Source organism: Sinocyclocheilus anshuiensis, unplaced genomic scaffold (genome assembly GCF_001515605.1).
Source record: "Sinocyclocheilus anshuiensis isolate Anshui unplaced genomic scaffold, SAMN03320099.WGS_v1.1 scaffold426, whole genome shotgun sequence".
NCBI classification, from domain to species: domain Eukaryota; kingdom Metazoa; phylum Chordata; class Actinopteri; order Cypriniformes; family Cyprinidae; genus Sinocyclocheilus; species Sinocyclocheilus anshuiensis.
Genome location: NW_015542362.1, coordinates 1,382,421 through 1,402,408, shown reverse-complemented (window position 1 = coordinate 1,402,408; position 19,988 = coordinate 1,382,421). Strand labels below are relative to the sequence as shown.

Here is a 19,988-nt window from a genome sequence, read left to right as displayed (position 1 = left end):
AAAGCTTCCCGGAGATCACGAAAATGTTTCACCGCGAGCTCCGGGTTCTGAGGCTTTCTGAAACATCGAACCTGACACATCTATTTGATCTCATAGCAGCTTTTGAGTGTTCACTGGACGAGTGCATACAACAACAGTTAGTTGTGGTGCAAACGAATTAAATACTCTGGATGTGGTGTTCTTTTGTAATGCTTCGAAGCAGAATATAATTATTCAGTGACCTTGATGATTATTTATTTGGGACCCGTAGCATCAGACAGACGGTGTGATTTAATATGTACCGCTGGGTGGCAGCAGAAAGCTACATCCAAAATAATGACTCTGCCGATAGTCTGTGGGCTGGGGGTGTCCCTTATTACTCATTAATTACTTTATGTCTTTTAAGAAATGTATACATCTTTTAAGGCTTTTTTAGGTTAATTGGAAATGAGAAATGAATCAGAAGTTAAATTATTATTGATAATTACCGTTAAGAAGAGAAATCAAAAAATTAAATGTACACTTTACATTTTATACCTCTCGCCTCTTAAATTCTACCTTTCGTAGAACTGATTTCCTACGGAAGGAGGGAAGGTTTCTTTTTTTATTTTTATATGCTGAAAATACATGGCATTGACAAATTCAAATGTTGATACCTCAACCAGTATAGCATATCTTGGTAAACAAAATAGTAACAACAATTTAATTACTTTTTAATTACTGGATACATAGTCTTTTGGTATAAGCCATCCAGATGATCAGTGGAAAATTGTTTGATATTGGTGCATATAGTAAATGATGAGTCATAGTCAGATTTAAGGAAATAGTCATTTCTATTAGATAGTGGTACTCTTATTTATTTTCATACCTGAGTTTTAATTTTAAAAAAGTCGATAGTTTGAATATAGTGGCTGCAGCAGGTGAATGTAAATGGACTCAGGCCGGCAGTTAGAGTATAGAGCTCTGGTGTGTATTAAACATGAAAGCACTTCAATTTGTTGCAATTTCATATCGTTCTAATGACAGAAAATTACCATCAATCTACGGTATTGTGGATGTGCAATGCTCGGGAGCTATAACCATTAGAGATCATTATTGTTAAAGTAGATGGAAAACAAGAATTATAGTACAAAAGGAACATAAATGGAATGCTATAGTTAATTCTAATGGCTATGTATAAAATCATAGCTACAAGAGAAGTCAGGGAAGATGACAGCAGTTTAGAGAGAGTTCACTGGCCTCCTGATTGTAATCAAATATCATGAGAGTAACAATGACTAAAACTGGTCTCAGAACAACATGTATCAGTGTGAATCTATTCTGTATTAGTCTGAGCCGTTTATATCATTCATTTAGGTTGAAAGTACACAACTTTGTAATTCATTAATTGTGTAGGCTATTTATTTTTGGAGCAAGATGAGAAAATGGAGAGAGATACAAGGGTTTATTGATCAGCTCCAAGGGGATTTAGATGAGTTATGATGCTGTTTTAAAGGTTTTGGTTGGTAAAGAGTCAAGTTTGTGCTTAGATTGAGGACTGAGGATTGAGTTGTAGTCTATATTTGCAGTTGGTGTAAGGAGTCTCTTCTCTTTTGCACTTCCTGCTACACCAAATAAATGGCGTTTAGTATACTAAGGTGTGCTGTTGCTAGCTACAGTTAACTGCATTACTTTGACATGTCCAGTTGTTTTCAGGCTCCTAAAGTCAATTTGGTCTCCACTGCAGTGTAAAGTAAACTCACTGTGAACCAATATCCAATTGATTTAAGGAATTAAATGTCTTTACTATTATAGAAAAAGGTATGTCAAGATCCTTGATAGCGCACTAGACCTTTTTGTCCAGTGGTGCTGTGACTACTTAACCTATTATTACTCAAGTGACCTCCTCAATCAATGGTCAGAACATTGTCAAGCAGCCCAACATATAGCAACAAGTCACATAGCTATTTCCTCAGCGTAGATTTCCCTTCCTACTAAACACCCGGCCCGCAGTCAGAAGTTTCAGAAGCAAAGCATTATATATCTGCATAGAGAACGGCAGTAAAACGATAATAGGTGATGGATTAATCTCTCAAACCTTTCTTAGATATCTGTTGTCGAGCCATCCAGATGTGCTGACACACAGACGCTCACCCCTCCCATTCGATTCAAATCTTATCCGATGCTATGCGTACGACAGGAGCAGATTTGACAGTATCACACCGCGCTGCGCGAGAGCCCAACGAGAGCAACAATAACACGCAAACGAGGGTCAGCGGCAACCGACAGCGCACCATAGAGGTAAAACGCCACATCCACGTCCACCTTCACATTTAGTCGGAACAACCGCGGCAGACGGAATCATGCGCGAGAGTGACAGTTGAGTATATTTGTCAATTCAGAAAGTGATGGCCGAACGCCGCGAGCATTCAATTAATCAAACCGTTAACGCTTTTGTTCAAACGACGGAGCCGGAGGACGCCGCTCTCGTGATTTCGCAGAATTGTGTATGTACAGCATTAATGCTGCCTACAACACGGCTGTTTTTGGTTTGAAAGACACGAGAACACAGCTGGTGTGTTACTGAGTCCGAGATATCCGTGTCAATATAATCTCAAATTCATTAGACGCCTGGGTTTAAATATTAGTAATGGCATTATTCACTCTAACGTCTCTTTATTGCTCTGCAAAGCGACTGGCTCGTTTAACACGTAGACAGCCGACGCGCAACATCATAACAGGTAGTTAATTCATGTTTACAGGAGATGTGTGTGCCATAAATTGAAGTCCGATGCAGAAAGCGTCGCGTTTTTTCTGTGGAGACACGTTAAGGTAATGTTTTGGGGCAAGGGGCGATTTAATTACATTAACGGCGAGAAAGGTGATAACGGAGTGTCCCCTGAACGAATGATTGTGAGCGCAACGAATGCGCAGCTGTGAACGCGCAACAGTCAGCGAGTTCATGCATCTCTCAAAGCCTTGACAGCGACCGTCTGTGGATTATGTCAGATGGGGTTGTATCGATTCTGAGCGCTAATGGGCTTCACCGTCTGCATAAGGGTCAATGGCGTGTCGCTCATTATTTTGTCTGGATCTATTGTTATGCAAAAAGCCATTCATAAAAATGACCTGGATGCATTTTGTATGATTAGCCTAATATGTTTTCACTGTATGAATTAAAATGCATTTGGATATGTGATTCTGTGAGGTTTAAGGTAAAAAGTCTAATGGTGCTGATGGTATCTCTCTCTCTACATATATATATATAGGAATAAGGGATGAATTAGAAAAAAAAAATAAAAAATACATTTTAAAAATAAGTAGTTCGGCATAATATTTCGTTATTATTTCTTTAAAAAAAAAGGTGACATTTTGTTTTAAAATCTAACTAATATGTGAAATATTTGAAAACTTTTGTCAATTTGTCAAATCAATTTGCAATTTGTTATCCTGACAGAAAATAACAATTAAATTTGAGGTATTCAAGGTTTAAATATTTTATTACTTTTTCTTGTTTGTTACACTACTTTTTATACATGAAACCAACATGAACACAAAGATCACAAGATCTTGTGTTTTAGAAGATTCTTCTTTTTATCACCTCAGATATCCTTTTGTCAATGCCCCTTAATGCTGTTGTGCAATAGACAAAATAATCCCCTGTTGTTGTTAACCGTCTTTTGGTTTGTGCTGTGGTTTCTTTTGTTGGCCTTAACGCTCAGCACAATCAAAATAGAGGAACTGAATTTGCCTTGAACGCTATAGTTCATAGAGCTTTAAAATGAAAGCAGAAGAAGTCTCTTTGGGAATCAATACCGTTAGCTGCCGTTGAGCAATGCTTTCTCTGTTTCAGAGCTGACTTGGCACAAAGGAGGAGTCGAGTGCTGTGAAAATCGTGTCCCCTGCACAGTCATGGCCTCGAAGCTCAATCCAAATGTCCTTTATGTCCGGGAGTCCCTGACCTCTCCGGACCCTCAAGCCGAGGCGGGTGACGAATCATCGGACAGTGACGGGGAGCCTGAGGAGACCTCGCACAAACTCATCCGAAAAGTGTCCACTTCTGGTCAGATTCGAGCCAAGGTAGGATTTCACGAAAAAATACGAAATTGTATGAGATGTTGTTCACTTTTTTTTTTAACCACTCCAATCATGCTTAGTACATATTTATTTATTTATTTTCTGTGAGAAAAGTTGCTGAAGTCACACTTTGATACCCCAAAAGATGAAGTACTCAATACCCAAGTGTGCACACACACACACACACACACACACAGAGACATTGTATAGTCGAAGCTGCAGTGCATATTGATCCAGGGGACAGTCACTGATGGCTCAGAATCAGTCAATACTTGGCATGCTATGACTAGTACAGTGTATGTGCAGTATCGATGTCAGTTTGGACTAATGTTTATTCCTGAAAGGGCAAGGATATGAGACACTCATTAGCAAGCTTATTATGCTACACAAGACAGCATCTAGTCTACAGAGTGGATGCACATGTATTTTTGTTCATCAAAAGCCCAAATGCTGTTGATTAATTGAGCTCATTTTACAATTAGTTTGAAGCTGAATGATTGTATTTCCTGACAAAGAGGGGAATTTGGTGTAGAGGTCAGTCTGTTCATGAACATACTGAGGGCTACCCTGACCCTTGACCCCTCACACGTCCCTGTTTATTGTGTCAGCTTTGTGTTGTATTTTGATAAGATGAGAACAGCAGAATTATTAGAATTGTTGAGCAGACAGAGTGTAAAATTCCCTATATAAATGTTTATATATAGCGATCCATGTGGGAAGAATATGGAAGCTTGTTTCCACCATAGGATAAAGAAGGTTATTGGGACTTTTTATCCCACAATTCAGACTTTTTTTATATCTCACAATTCAGACTTTCTTTCTCACAATGTAGAATTGAGAGATACAAACTCATAATTCTGACTTCTTTTCTCACAATTCTGAGTTTACATTTACCAATATCTCAATTCTACTTTTTTTTGCTTCCACCAAAAATAAAAATAAAAAAGGTCATTTTTATATCACAGTTCCTTTTTTTCTTGCAGTTGTGAATTTACACCATGCGGTTCTAACTTCATCTCATGCAAATGCACATTTATATATTTTTACATTAATCAGATGTAAAGATCAGATGTTAACTTGCAATTGTGACTTTTATATCGTGCAATTCTGAGAAAAAATGTCTAAATTGTGAGATAAAAAGTCGCAATTAACCTTTTCATTTTTTATCCTGTGGTAGAAAGCTTCCACAAAAGAATAAGACTTGAATACAGACCCAGCAGGCAAAAAGTGTAGCAGAATTTAGTGCCTCACCTGTGCTTCCCACCCCCACAATTCATGTATCAGGTCAGGTGACCTTTCTCCTTTGACCCATGTGAGATCCTGAGTGTTAAAAGTGACTGCAACAGTGAGGCCACCTGTTTTGTAGCCTGAGAGTTGGGTGTCATTATAACAGAACAATGTAAGGTTATAGATCTCACTTTCTTCTACAGTTAGGCTCAGCAGTCACTTAGTAACTAGCTATTTATTTCTCTGACACTGTTTGGCCTTGGCCCATTGAACAAGTTTTTACATTTAACACTGTAATGCTACTCACAGAGTGCAAATGTTTATTGCACTGCCACCATGACAAATCATATCAGCTTTATTGGATAATTTATTGAAGATTCCTTTAAAATAGATCTCAGATCAGGCCTTGAACGCCATGCTTGAGTGTTTCACCTTTGCATCCTCTCTGTTAAACAGCTGAAAACTGACCTCAGATCAGTTAAACCATCTGATCTGCTTAGTGTAAGCAGATCTCAAATAAGCAATGGCTTTGTGTACATGAACATTTAGATCATAGTTGTAATAAGATGAACCTGATCCCAGATCAGCACATGTCAGTCATATTTATCTTGACAGTGTGGTTGATGAAATTAGCAGAATATTAGTCAGTATCAGCAAGCCAGTGAAGCTGAACTAATTGAATCAGGCAATTACACAGATGCCAATTAAGTTAAAGGGGTCATATGATGCGATTTCAAGTTTTCCTTTCTCTTTGGAGTGTTACAAGCTGATTGTGCATAGATAAGATCCCTGAAGTTGCAAAGACTAAAGTCTCAAAACCAAAGAGATATTCTTTATCAAAGTTAAGACTCTGCCATGCCCCCCTAAAACGGCTGTTCTAACACGCCCCCACATATCTACCTCACTATGTGGAAATATTTGCATAATGCCACCCAAATGTGCACGCAAAGAAAGAAGGCGTGGTTTCAGTAACCGCAGTTAGTGTTGAAGCAGCATGTCAGGGAGACGCTGTGTGTTTCTAGGCGAAAGCAAAAGCACTTTATTTGGCCTTCCGAAAGTAGATGCATTTAGGAATCTTTAAGATTACTTACAACAACAGCAATGCATTTTATGGACGACCGTTTCGTGAACCTAGGAGAGGAGGTAATTCTGACTTTGCTATGACAATCTGGCGCTTCTGAATCAGCTACTGTTTTGTTATTAGTTTAAGTATTTGCTATTGACTGTTCAAATGCGGAGGGAGAAAGAGAGAGAGAGCGCGAGAGAGAGTGCGAGAGAGAGAGAGAGAGAGAGAGCGCTAGAGAGCGAGAGAGAGCGCGAGAGAGAGAGCGAGAGCGCGAGTGAGCGAGAGAGAGAGATCGCGCGAGAGAGAGAGATCGCGAGCGAGAGAGAGAGAGCGCGAGAGAGAGCGCGAGAGAGAGAGAGAGCGCGAGAAAGAGAGAGAGAGCGCGAGAGAGAGAAAGAGAGAGAGCGAGAGAGAGAAAGCGAGAGAGAGCGCGAGAGAGAGCGCGAGAGAGCGAGAGAGAGAGCGAGAGAGAGAGAGAGAGAGAGGGGGTCACATCACAAACACATATCAGCTTCATCACTGTCTGTCACGTGACTCTGTTCCCCTTTCGGGCTCTGTCTTTACATTTATTTTGAAAGATGAAGCTCGCGATTATGGTAAGGGGCGTTACATTTCCGACGAGTGCTTGCGGTGTTCGGCCAATCACAATGCACTGGGTCAGCTGGCCAATCAGAGCAGACTGCGCTTGTCGGAAGGAGGGGCTTTGTAGAAAACAAAGCGTTTGAGAGAGGCGGGGCATAGAGGACCTACAATAATGTACAGTATTTGAAAAATAATGTGTTTTTTGAACATTAAAGCATGTCAACATATTCTGTTACACCAAATACACAAAATAATGATCTTTAAAAAAGCATCATATGACCCCTTTAACATTTTCATTTAGTCAAATAGTGTCTAACACTTTGCTAATACTTGATGTAAACGTTCTTTGATAATTCTATTCTTGCAACCTGCAACTTTTGAAATTATTTTGATGTACACTACTGTTCAAATGTTTGGGATCGGTAATGTGAAGTTGTGCTGATTAATAATTCTTTTTCAGGGTTCTTGAAATATAAAAAATGGTGACTGCCAAAAAAAGAAAAACTTACTGATGCCAAGCTTTTTAATGGTTGTGTAATTTTCAGACTTAAAAGTAATGCTTAATAATATCACAAATAGCACTTCAGAGAAATCTATTGGAAATTTTATCTTTGATTTAAATTTTTCTGCATACACATGAACCTTGACAGAAAATAAGGGTGCTTTTACAAGCACTTACCGTATTACTTGAGAGAGGCATAGAACTTTAGGTACATTTTGCAGATGCCCTTTCAGTCTATATTTTACATTATCTGGACCTAAGGATTTGTACACAGCATGTAATGATCTGAATCATTGTACAGTGTGTCATAAGCTAGCCTTGTGTAGCCAGACTTCTGATTTGCGGCATGAACTATGATCCACAATGCAGCTTAATCTGACCAAAACAACAGAAAGAGACCGTCTGATAAACCACAGTTGGTTTTTGATTTATGTGCCATTTAGGGGTACATTTACACGCAGTAGATTATACTACAATAATTCATTATTCTCTGTGAAGCATGTGTTGTAACCGCACTACTCAAAAAACCTGTGTGTACTTGCATCCTGTGGTCATGTAAAGTCAGTCAATCAGACAGGAAATGGTGATTTTAGTCAGCGCTTACTATTTTTGTGTGCAGCATCAGACAGTCAATAAACGGTCAGCAGATGGTCCGTTGGAGGTTCATCAGATGTTGAGGGTGGCTAATGACAGGCTAATGCTGCTTAGCAGAATTTGATATTCAGTACAGTATGTGCCTGATGAAAATAAATTGTGTGTTTGTGTGTGTGCTTAGATTGGTGTCAGCAAACTGCATGCGTCTTCCTCTTGCTCATTAGTGATTTCCCCTTCATTAGCATACTTGTTAAACCCTGCTAAGCATTATGAAGTGTGACATGTCATTTCAGCCTGACTGAGTTCATTTGTTACCTGTTGTTGCTGTGCACACACTGACATTTAAATGTGTAGAATCACAGTTAACGTGTTGTGGGTTTTGTAAATGTCTTAGACAGTTACCCCATTTGAGTGTTTTGATGATCACCTTTAAATAGAAAAGTGAACATTGATTGAAATGTATTTTATTAACTATATAAACATGTATTTTAATGTATGTTTGACACGCTGGATGTTAAAAATATATAAGATGATGTTTAGGCTAAAATCAGTATTTTTTATTTAGCAAGGGCGCATTAAATTAATCAAAATCTAAGTAAACACATTTACTGTTTTAAATAATCCCTGTAATCAAAAGTAATCTCTTTCTTTTGAAATTTCTGTTCATCAAAGAAGCCAGAAAATATGAAGAAACACATCTGTTTTCAACACTGATGACAATAAGAAATGATTCTTGAGCTCCAAAACAACATATTAGAATCATTCCTGAAGGATCATGTGACTGAAAATTCAGTTTTGCCATCTTTTTAAAAATTGCAAATCTTTTTTAAAATTACATTTTACAATATAACTGTTTTTACTCTATTTTTGATCAAATAATCACAGCCTTGGTGATTTCTTTCAAAAACATTAAAAAATCTTACTGACCCCAAACTTTTGAATTGAAGTGTATGTATGTAAACCCCATTGGGTTCCACCATATGAATTTAAGGGGGTCTGAATACTTTCCGTACCCACTGTATACTGCATGCTAAGTTACAACATAGTAGTTAATATGCCATTCCAAACATGCCCTGTGTGTTTCTGTCTATGATTATGTTGATGATGTCATTATTAGTGTTTAAGAGGAGACCTGAGAAATAAGTGTGTGCAGGGCTCAACAAACAACATTTTGAGAATTCTGCTCGATTGTGCTGATGTAAGTATGTCACCAGGTTATATTACCTAGCCTGGGTAACACTGATGATAAATTGTATAGGGCTAAAAAAAAAATTATTCTTGTTGTTGAATATGTGTATAGAGAAAAATGAGACCGAATGAGATACAGGAAACAGAGGAGGAAGTATGCAGGGGTCTTATATATGTGTTTGTGAATTAGGAAAAAGAAGAGAGTAACAGTGATGATGCGTGAACGTATATCCTGTAACAGGTTTCCTCTGAGGGTATCGTTTATCAGTGTGCACTGTCAATACTCTCCGTGTGTTAGATGGCCCTGTTCTCCTTCTTCCTGTCCAAGGGGTAAAGAATTACATAAGACTCTATCTCACTCTCTGCCCTTTTTGTTAGTGCTCTCATTAATTTTGTGTGCAGAAACTGGAGGCAGGCAAGGAGGAAAAGTATGTGTGTTGTTGAGTTTTGTGTGTGTTAGCTGAGAGACACAGAGTGTGTCCATTCAGTTCATTTGCTGTGAGGCAGAATGACACAAGACAAATTCAGCCAAAGTTTAAGAATCGGGGCAGAATTCCATGAAAACTAATTAACCATTTCTCCTCAAGGTTGCAGACCAAACGAGGCTGTGACCCCACCAGACCAGTGTCCAGCATTATTACCACTTTCACCGCAAGAATGAGTCTGACTACTGAAAACTGCTACCTGTTTACTATTTCGTCTTCTAAAGAAAGAGATCTGATACAAAACCAACACTTTTTTGTATTCACTAGTCACAGTTTGAAAATCTGTAAATGTGTGAGCTGATGTCTCTTATAGAATAGCAGGAAATGCAAACTAAAAAGATTTTAGTCAAGGGCCAAGCAGTGACACTGAGGAAATGTATAAATATAACTTGTTGATTTTTTTTTAGGTTGATGTTGTTTATGGTGATGTCATTTGCCATAGCAATCGCCATTTCTGTTTTTACACTATATGTCTTTTTTGGCAAATTTGTCAATTTACAGTGTAGTTGATATTGTAGTTTTAATTGTACATCCTCATTTCCTCTATTTTTACATTTAGATTAGATTTACATTTGGCAGTGTCTAACACTTAAGTTAATCTTTAAAAACACTAGTAATTAAATAACACTGTTAATTGTAAACTTCAACATCTGAAAATGTTATTTTTTCATGCTGTACATTATAATGTTTTGATGCCTATTTTCACTACTGATTTTAATGTTAAGTAATTTAATTCTAATTTATAGACAAAATAGTGTAGAATTTTATTATCAGTGCATCCCTAGTCACATCAGTATGTTCTTACTGTTTTTAGTGATTCTGCTTTAGAAAACTTTGTCCAAGAACACTGTAGCAATTCCAGGCAGTTGTCCTCTGTCTTTTAAGAAGACTAGAAAATGCAGACAATGTTGAAGGGCACTGTGAATGTTTCTTGGACTCCTGGGTGTTTCAGTTTGAACATTCATGTGGATGATACTGAAGACCAACCGTATAGTGGGAGGAAAAGGTCAAGGGTTACGGTGTTTGTGTGCAAAACCCCTGTAGAATTACATGAGGAAATGGGTAGTCGCATGTCTAGGAATGACCCTGTGTTATTTTCCTTTGTTGTGTTTCCCAGAAGGTGACCTTATGTGGTGACTGAGAGTAACCCACAGTGAGTTTAGTCTCAGCCCATCACTAATGGCTGTTTAATGGTTTGTGTAACATGAGATTTCATAGTTAATTTTGGACGGCCAAGGTTGCCTGTTTTCTGGTATCACCTGCTAAACTATGTCAAATATGTCCAAGACTGAAAGAATACAGCTGTGACTGAATTCTCAGACTGCTGAACTTTCAAGAAACTTTCTAACCATCATCTTTACTCCACTTATTTTGTCTAAACTGGCTTTTTAGCTTTAGGATATATATGTCATAATCACATTAGAACAATTACAGAACCTTGTTTTCTAATTAACATCGCATTATGTTTTATGGGCTGTCTGATAAGTTGATTGTCTTTAATAAGTTAAAAGTAATTAGAAGCAAATACAACCTGTATGTATGTCTGTCTCTCATCTCGTTCACTAGAAGCTTTAAACCTCTTTTGTATTGATGTTCTGTCCCAGTGGATTCTGTGGGTCCCTATAGAGCAGGGCTGTCCAAACTCGGTCCTGGAGGGCCAGTGTCCTGCAGAGTTTAGCTCCAGCTTGCCTCAACACACCTGACTGGAAGTTTCTATGCCTAGTAAAGAGCTAGATTAGCTGGTTCAGGTGTGTTTAATTAGGGTTGGAGCTAAACTCTGCAGGACACCGGCCCTCCAGGACCGAGTTTGGACAGCCCTGCTATAGAGAAAGAAGCCTCAATACATTATTGCAAAGGACAAAGAGAGAGAGCAAGATGCAGATAGACGGAGGGAACTAGAAGTAACAGAAGGGAGACTTTAATGCATATAAATATTTTTCATGAACTCATTCTTATATCTCCCCCAAAAATCCATCAGTTATTTACTCACGCTCATGTTGTTGAAATCTGTATGCTATTTTTTTGGCTTGTTCCTCACATAAAACTATCAGAAGCTTCAGAAGACTTAGAGTAAATCATATGGACTGTGTTGTTTTCCCAGCCACTATGAACTGGCAAAGTTGTGTAACAGTCCTTTAAAAATGTGTTCAGCAGAAATAATAACAGCATATGGATTTGGAATGACACGAGAATGAGTAAATAATGAGTATAAATTAACTGAGTGAACAAATTGTTATTTTTGGATGAACTGAACCCTATAACTCCAAAGCCCTTGAAGTGTCTGATCATTTATCATTTGTTCTACTTTTTGCGTTCACCTTGCAGTACCTGTCTCATCTCTCTTTCTTATTCTTGCTTGTCTTTCTTTCTCTTCTCATCCATTTCTTTTTCTCTCCTTCTCTCTCTTTCTAGGTTAAACTTGAAAACCTAATTAGAAAAGCATCGTTCATCATTGCCTTGACAGTCCATTAAGGCAATGGAGCGGAGAGAGGGAGAAGAGAAGGGAGAGAGAGACAGTGAGAGAGAGAGAGAGAGAGAGAAAGAGAGTCTGACAGAGGCCTGAAGGATCTCTGGTTTGTCCAGAAGGTTCAGAGGCGACAGAAAGACTGCAGAGCATTTAAATAACAGGACTAGCTGTCGAACGTGTCTGTGTGTGAGAGAGAGGGCGAGATGTTTGTGTATGTGTGAAACAGAGGAGCTGTTTACTAATGTAAAGCTTTATAACTAAAAAATGAAGAGCACCAGGAATAAGAGATGAAAATCGTAAGGAATATAATGATTGCAGTCTGATTTCTTAATGCTTCCATTAAAGATTCTTTTAGTACTTTTGAGAGATAAAAAAAAGATGAAAAAATGCAACTGCATTGCCAAACGACGACATAATTATTGCGAAATGTTTACATAGGCTACACTTTTTTATTGATTTTCATGTCTAAAATGTATTTTTCAAAGCATAATTGCAGTCCCAAAATTGGCCACAGCTATATATTAAATAACGGTACTTAAACCAAAATGTAATGTTTTATTCATACATTCATTCATTCATTCATTCTCCTAAGAGTGCTTAATTTTGGGAATCTGATGGTTTTTTTTAGACTTTTTTAGATGGGTTTCTTTCTTTCTTTCTTTCTTTCTTGCCAACATTCTCTTATAGTGAGCGCTAAGTGATGTAACATAGGTTAAGACACATATGTACATGCATTTTTTTCTCATCTTCCTTTCATGTTGTTTTCATTCTTCTGGGCTCATAAGTGATCCGCACACATACACACGCACACACTAGCAGTCCTTCATCCTCTGGAGAAAGGTCTACCGTAATGAGCTCTGTCTTTCTCACATTGTGAGGGCACATGTATGAGAGAGACCGGTGGCAGAGAGAGCAGAGGACAAGTGAACAAGAGGCACAGATGTATCAGGTAGCTTTTAGTTCTGTTCCAATCATCACAAGCTGCCCAGGGGAACCCAGCACATGCTGTCTACTGAGCTTCTATGTTACACACAAACCAGGTGCAATAAACTGGCAAGTGATAAATCAAATCTCTCCAATCTACCTCTTTGTGATTTGTCAGTTGTTTGGTTTCTATTTCTGTCATGTCTCATCCAAAGTGAAATTCTAATTGGTTCAAACACGTAGCTGTATGTAAAATGTGAATTATGTTTTGATTGACTGTCAGTTTTTCACTTTATACAGCCTTTTTTTTTTTGCTTTCAAAAAATTAAATGCTGGAAACTTCACTAGACACAAGTGAAACGAATTAGCCCAGTCATAAAGTTTAATGTGTGTCTGTGAAAAAGAGGAAGAATGAGCTACTGGGTTGTTAGTTTGATTGATAGTAGAGTGTGCATGTCAGTTTCCATCTCTCTTCTTTGCTAATGAAGACAGATAGCACATGTCATAACACAGCATCAGTCAAGATGAGCACCCGGACACACGCGTAGCAGCAATAGCATCTCCAGTCAGGACAAAATGGAAGCCATCAGGCCATGTTGACGCCCACTCACATTCTCTCATCTATTCTTTTCATCGTTTCAATGAAGAAAACCGAAACAGGAAGGAAGTCTACTTCTGTGTTTCCTTTTTTGACACTTCAGACATTTCAGAGCATGTTTTTGTTGCTAAAAATAGCTGCGGAGGGTTTTGATTCACGCTACACACTCCACAAAACAGGAAGCGTCCAGGGGTTTAATTCAGTCAGGACAGTGAAGCTCAACTTAGTGTAGACAAGAGTTTAGTCAGATGTTTTTTGTTTGTTTGTTTGTTTTTGTTCAGTCACCTTTTTAGCAACATTTAATGCCTTTTTACTTTTCTTTCTTTCTTTCTCCCCTCAGATCTATTGATGTTCACAGATGGTTTTCCCAGTATGAGTAATGCTCTTGCAGGGAGACTGATCCTAGGTCAGATATGACTGTAGCTCAGTCATTATTGTCAAATGTTATTAATATGTTTACAGCACTGGTTCCATACTAATGTATGCATTAGGGTTGCACAGTTTACTTACTGTATGTTACAGTAGTATTGCAGTGCCCAACCCTCAAAATACCCACAGTGCCATAGTATTTACAATTTATTTAGTATTCAGTAATTAGTTGCAATAGTATTTAGTAATAGTATATAATGTACTGTAGTACAAACAGTAGTACGGTGATTCTTGGTAATACATTTTCGCATGCAGTATATGAGAGTGCGATAGAACAGAATTAAACATAATACAGGAATTAAAAAAAGAACTCCTTTTAATTGTCAAGTCAAGTTTATTTGTACAGCGCTTTTCACGATACGTCTCCTGATTCCAAATTCTTTCCTACCTGTTTTAGAGCCTCAGAGTATGACAATCCTTCCTGTATTCTAACATTCTGAACTTGAGCCGCATGTTTCCTCACCTTGCATCCTCCATATCCCGCACTGTGATCCTCTCCACAATTACAACATTTGGGATTAACTCCTTGCCCACATTTGCCATACTCATGGTCTCCGCCGCATCTTGCGCACCTCTGTTTGCCTCTGCATACAGCCGCTACATGCCCAAACTTTTGGCATTTGTAACATCTTAGAGGAGGGGGTACATAGGGCCTGACCGAGAAGCTCATAAATCCCAAAAAGACTTTACTAGGCAGCTTATCCTCATCAAAATGAATCATCACAGAGAGACTGTCTCCCCTTTCATTATTCCTATTGCATTTTAGTCTTTTCACCTCAATCACTGCGGCTCCCGTAAGACCTCTCTTAATCTTTTCAACTGTTACATCTGTGGGGATCCCTGTTATTACTCCTTTCACCCATTTCTTTTCTTCTTGTACTGAACAAATCACACTTTGTCCCATGATCGATTTAACTCCTAGAGCCTTCTTTTGTTGCCTACTATCCTTACAATATATTATCAATCTACCATCCCTCAACTTCTTAACACTTTCAATCAGTCCTATCACTTCCTTAATTGTTTTAGATAATTTCAGCGGATTAATGATACTGAAAGATCCGGTTTCAAGTTTCATCACTACCTTATACTCTTCCTTCCTTCTTGTCAGATGTGTTCCATTTTCACTGTCAGTTGCAGATGCGTTACTCCAGCTTTTCTTTCTTTTTCGATTTTCTACTATACTCCATTCATTATTTCCATTCCCGCCTTCATCCGCGTCAAACACTTCATCCTCCATTTCCGGATCACTTCCGGAATCTACGCCACTTCCTACCATGCACTCTCCAGTCACAGATCAGCTGTTGCCAAACCGCCTCCGACTCCAGAGCCACCACCCCAACCAAAGAATTAACTTGACGGAGCTCAAACTCAAAACACACGGCAGCAACAAACAGGAAGTGACGTATCCTGACGTGTGTGTGTGTGTGTGTGTGTATTGTACACCAATTGTATTGGTGTATTGTTGAATACACCAAAAACACAAACAGCCAAGTTCATTATTGCAGACATAACTTTACTGTAAACAAAGTCTACCCTTCATTTTCTGTGAAAACTGAATTGCAATAATATGTGAAAGTAAAGAAATTAAAAGATACATTCAGAACTATATTATTTTTGTATAACAACTGTAAATAAAAAAGGTGATCCACACAACAATAGAACTTAGATTTTTTATAACTATAAAAAAAAAGGTATAAAGCGGTCACTGGGGCAGGAAAAACTAAAAGCTGTATCTTTATATGTTATTAACCTCTAAATGAAACATACAGTATTAGTTCCTAAAGTGTACAAATTAGTACTTTTTGATAGGGTACCGCTCCAGCGACAGCTTTGTACCTTTTTTCTGATCGTAATGCTACTTGATATCATGATACTTTTGCTGATATAGTACAACACTACTATAGATAAACCGTTTCAGATTGTCCTGTTCTTGTAAACATCCGGTTATGAAAAAAGACATCAGAGATCAAAGATCTGCACTGTTGCTCTGAAAAATAGGCGCAGAGGGTCTGAAGCGGAGATGAATAACCTTAAACTAGGCGTCAGAACTGTTGTTTTGTGGGCATGGGCAGTGACAGAGTAATATGCCTCTGATGGTGACAATCTACACATTCATGCAGGCCAAAAGCTGAGAGAGAGAGAGAGGGGGCACAACAGGGAAGAATGAGTCATTCTTTTTTACACCGTCACTCTGGTCCACTTGAGGAATTTTAAAGGAGAGAGAGACAGACCTCTTCTCTAATCAAAGGCCATTGTTCTGTGCCCGGCTCTTGTCAAATCTGGAGCGGTCCAGTATAAAAGCTCTCAGTGGCGATCACATGCATCAGCACTGCACCAAACAACACTGCAGTGTAAACAGAGGACACACGCAAGCCTTGTTCACACACACATAAACCGGTGTGAAAGCCTAAATTCACATTTGAGCACAGATGCATGCAATCTGGATGTGTGATCCGGAGGATCTGGATTCAGAAAGAAGCACATCAGTTTCTTGATTGATGTTTAGAATAGTCTGGTTTGAACACATGCAACAATGCCAACTGGTTTAGCAATGTTAGGTCACCCATTGCTACAGCAGTGACATGTTGTTAAAATTAAAATAGAGCTCTTTGGGTTGTGAGGTAGAGATCAGCGTTTCTATATCTGGGCCATTGTCATCAGTACATCAGGGAAGTGGTTTTTGGTTTCATTTGTAAAGAAGTTTCATATTGTTCTTCTTTCTCTCTTTCTCTTGTTTTCTCTCTCTTCCAGTAAGCATTGCTAGCAGGTCAGTCATTTTTATGCTGGTGCAGGTCTATTTGTGGCTGTGGTCAGGTCTGCAGGAAGATGGTTTTAGCGTGCTTGTTATTTCCTGTGACGTTCCAACAGAATCAAGTCCAAAAGTGATCATACTAAGAGACGCATAGAAAGATAGAGAGAAAGATTTGGCTAGATGAGGGAAACAGACTGAAAGCAAGCGGGGTGCCATGACATTGCGGTCAGATTTCCCAGAATGCCACTGTTGACGGGAGGTGTGAAATAGCAGAGGGTTTGCTCATCATGTCTAATGGATAGGGTGAATGCAATTATATGACATGCTTAAAACGTAATGCAGATGTTTAGTAATAGGTACACATTAAGCTCAAGTGCCTTACTTTAGCGTTTGTCCTACTTTACCTGTATTCACCTTGAAGGTAAAACTGACACTCTCTTCTGGGTCATGGTTACTGCATGAGCTAGAAGAAATGATGGAAAGGGAAAGATGAGGAAGAAATGAGAAAAAGATAATAAATGTGACCAAAAAATAGAACATGTGGTGACCCTAGGGGTGGGCGATATGGCAAAAATATCATATCACAATTTTTTTTTAGAAATATCACGATTCTTTGTCATGTTGGTTTTTCTATTTTGCAAGTTGTTTGAGCATTACAGCCAAACTAATTTCCCTATTAAAAAGACAAAGCCTTTCGCCAAAAAAGAATGGTGGATATTTAGGCCAAAGTGGGCGAAGATAAAAAAAATCTGCCATTATTTTATTTGTTATTAAAAAATGAGAAGAAAGATACAGATTACAAATACACATAATATACAAATAAAACAAACAAACGGTGTTTTATTTTCAGGTACAATAGGTGTATTTAACAGGAACATTCAAGAAATTGAATGAACAAATATAAAAATAAAACACTATATATATTGATTCCTATTAAAGCAACTGTATCAGTGTTAATTTTGTTGACGAATAATTTTCGTCATAATTGTCGTCAACTAATTTTTTTTTCACCGATGACAACGAGACGATAACAAACTAAAACTCTTTTTGAATGACAAAAACTATGACGTAAATCTATTGACATTTTCGTCAACGAATAAAAACAAGACGAAAATGTTAGGGAGGGACTATTTGGGATGAGATTCATTCAGAACGAATCTGCTGCGTTCGGAGGTTAGATGCGTAGGCTACATATGAACCGGCGGGACATAAGCTAACATACACTTGCTGCACGTCGCATAAAACGTTAAAAAATGTCAATATGTGGGAGTAAGAGAAGAGCAGACATATGGATAAATCTAACGATGCAAGAGAGAACTCAATTCAGTCCGGTTTTCTGAGCGCAGACACTATACACACAAAGCGCATCTCACAGCACGCGAGTACTCTTTCGCGTCGCATGAACGGAGAATTGCACACAAAATGATGTTGAATTGTGCGTTTTGACGAGTATTCACATAAACACAGTGGATTACGTCTTAAGTGAACGTAAACAGTAGGAAGAACGTGTATCAGTACATTGCATCCATTGCATCCGTGCATTCGGTTTTAAAGGGACAGCAGCCTAATTTAGTTGCTATTGTCCGAGTCATTGATGTTAATCAAGCAACAAAAGCAAAAACTTTAGTAGCCTTAAAGATTAATCTAAATTTATTTATTGAAATAAATGTCTGCTTGAAAGAATGAAGAATATGGTAAACAAGTTACTATAAAGAATGCAGAATTAGCCTATATAACCATTAGTATTTCATTAAAAAGTAGACCATGGTCTTGTTCTCTGTGAGAAGTGGTTTTATTTAATTTTAACATAAAGGCATGCACTCTTTCTTGCTGCCTGTAAATGCAAAGACCAAAACTATAATACACCAACTGCTTATGACAATAAGAGTCAGCCTTCAACCTTACTTCCATATTTCAAAGTAATGTGTGAAAATTAGTTAGTTCAAGCTAAGTAGCCAAGTCAAAAGTTGAACTAATTCCAAAATCTATTTATATTTTTTCTATGTGAATCAAGAGAGTCACAATAAGTCTGAATGGGTCAAAACTCCTTTGCACTAGGGGTGGGCGATATGGCAAAAATATCATATCACAATTTTTTTTTAGAAATATCACGATTCTTTGTCATGTTGGTTTTTCTATTTTGCAAGTTGTTTGAGCATTACAGCCAAACTAATTTCCCTATTAAAAAGACAAAGCCTTTCGCCAAAAAAGAATGGTGGATATTTAGGCCAAAGTGGGCGAAGATAAAAAAAATCTGCCATTATTTTATTTGTTATTAAAAAATGAGAAGAAAGATACAGATTACAAATACACATAATATACAAATAAAACAAACAAACGGTGTTTTATTTTCAGGTACAATAGGTGTATTTAACAGGAACATTCAAGAAATTGAATGAACAAATATAAAAATAAAACACTATATATATTGATTCCTATTAAAGCAACTGTATCAGTGTTAATTTTGTTGACGAATAATTTTCGTCATAATTGTCGTCAACTAATTTTTTTTTCACCGATGACAACGAGACGATAACAAACTAAAACTCTTTTTGAATGACAAAAACTATGACGTAAATCTATTGACATTTTCGTCAACGAATAAAAACAAGACGAAAATGTTAGGGAGGGACTATTTGGGATGAGATTCATTCAGAACGAATCTGCTGCGTTCGGAGGTTAGATGCGTAGGCTACATATGAACCGGCGGGACATAAGCTAACATACACTTGCTGCACGTCGCATAAAACGTTAAAAAATGTCAATATGTGGGAGTAAGAGAAGAGCAGACATATGGATAAATCTAACGATGCAAGAGAGAACTCAATTCAGTCCGGTTTTCTGAGCGCAGACACTATACACACAAAGCGCATCTCACAGCACGCGAGTACTCTTTCGCGTCGCATGAACGGAGAATTGCACACAAAATGATGTTGAATTGTGCGTTTTGACGAGTATTCACATAAACACAGTGGATTACGTCTTAAGTGAACGTAAACAGTAGGAAGAACGTGTATCAGTACATTGCATCCATTGCAGCTGTGCATTCGGTTTTAAAGGGATAGCAGCCTAATTTAGTTGCTATTGTCCGAGTAACTGATGTTAATCAAGCAACAAAAGAAAGACAGAAAATCACGCA

The 19,988-nt window shown here is 38.0% G+C and overlaps 1 protein-coding gene across 1 annotated transcript in view; it reads left to right on the top strand.

Moving 5' to 3' along the window:
- Positions 1-2,133: 2,133 nt before the first annotated feature.
- Positions 2,134-19,988, top strand: part of LOC107691954 (diacylglycerol kinase delta-like) — a 79,178-nt gene continuing 61,323 nt past the window's right edge. Inside the window, exons 1-2 of the mRNA XM_016490818.1 lie at positions 2,134-2,259; positions 3,812-4,038. Of these exons, the coding sequence (XP_016346304.1) occupies positions 3,871-4,038 (168 nt within the window). The 5' untranslated portion in view covers positions 2,134-2,259; positions 3,812-3,870. The remainder of the gene's footprint in view (positions 2,260-3,811; positions 4,039-19,988) is intronic.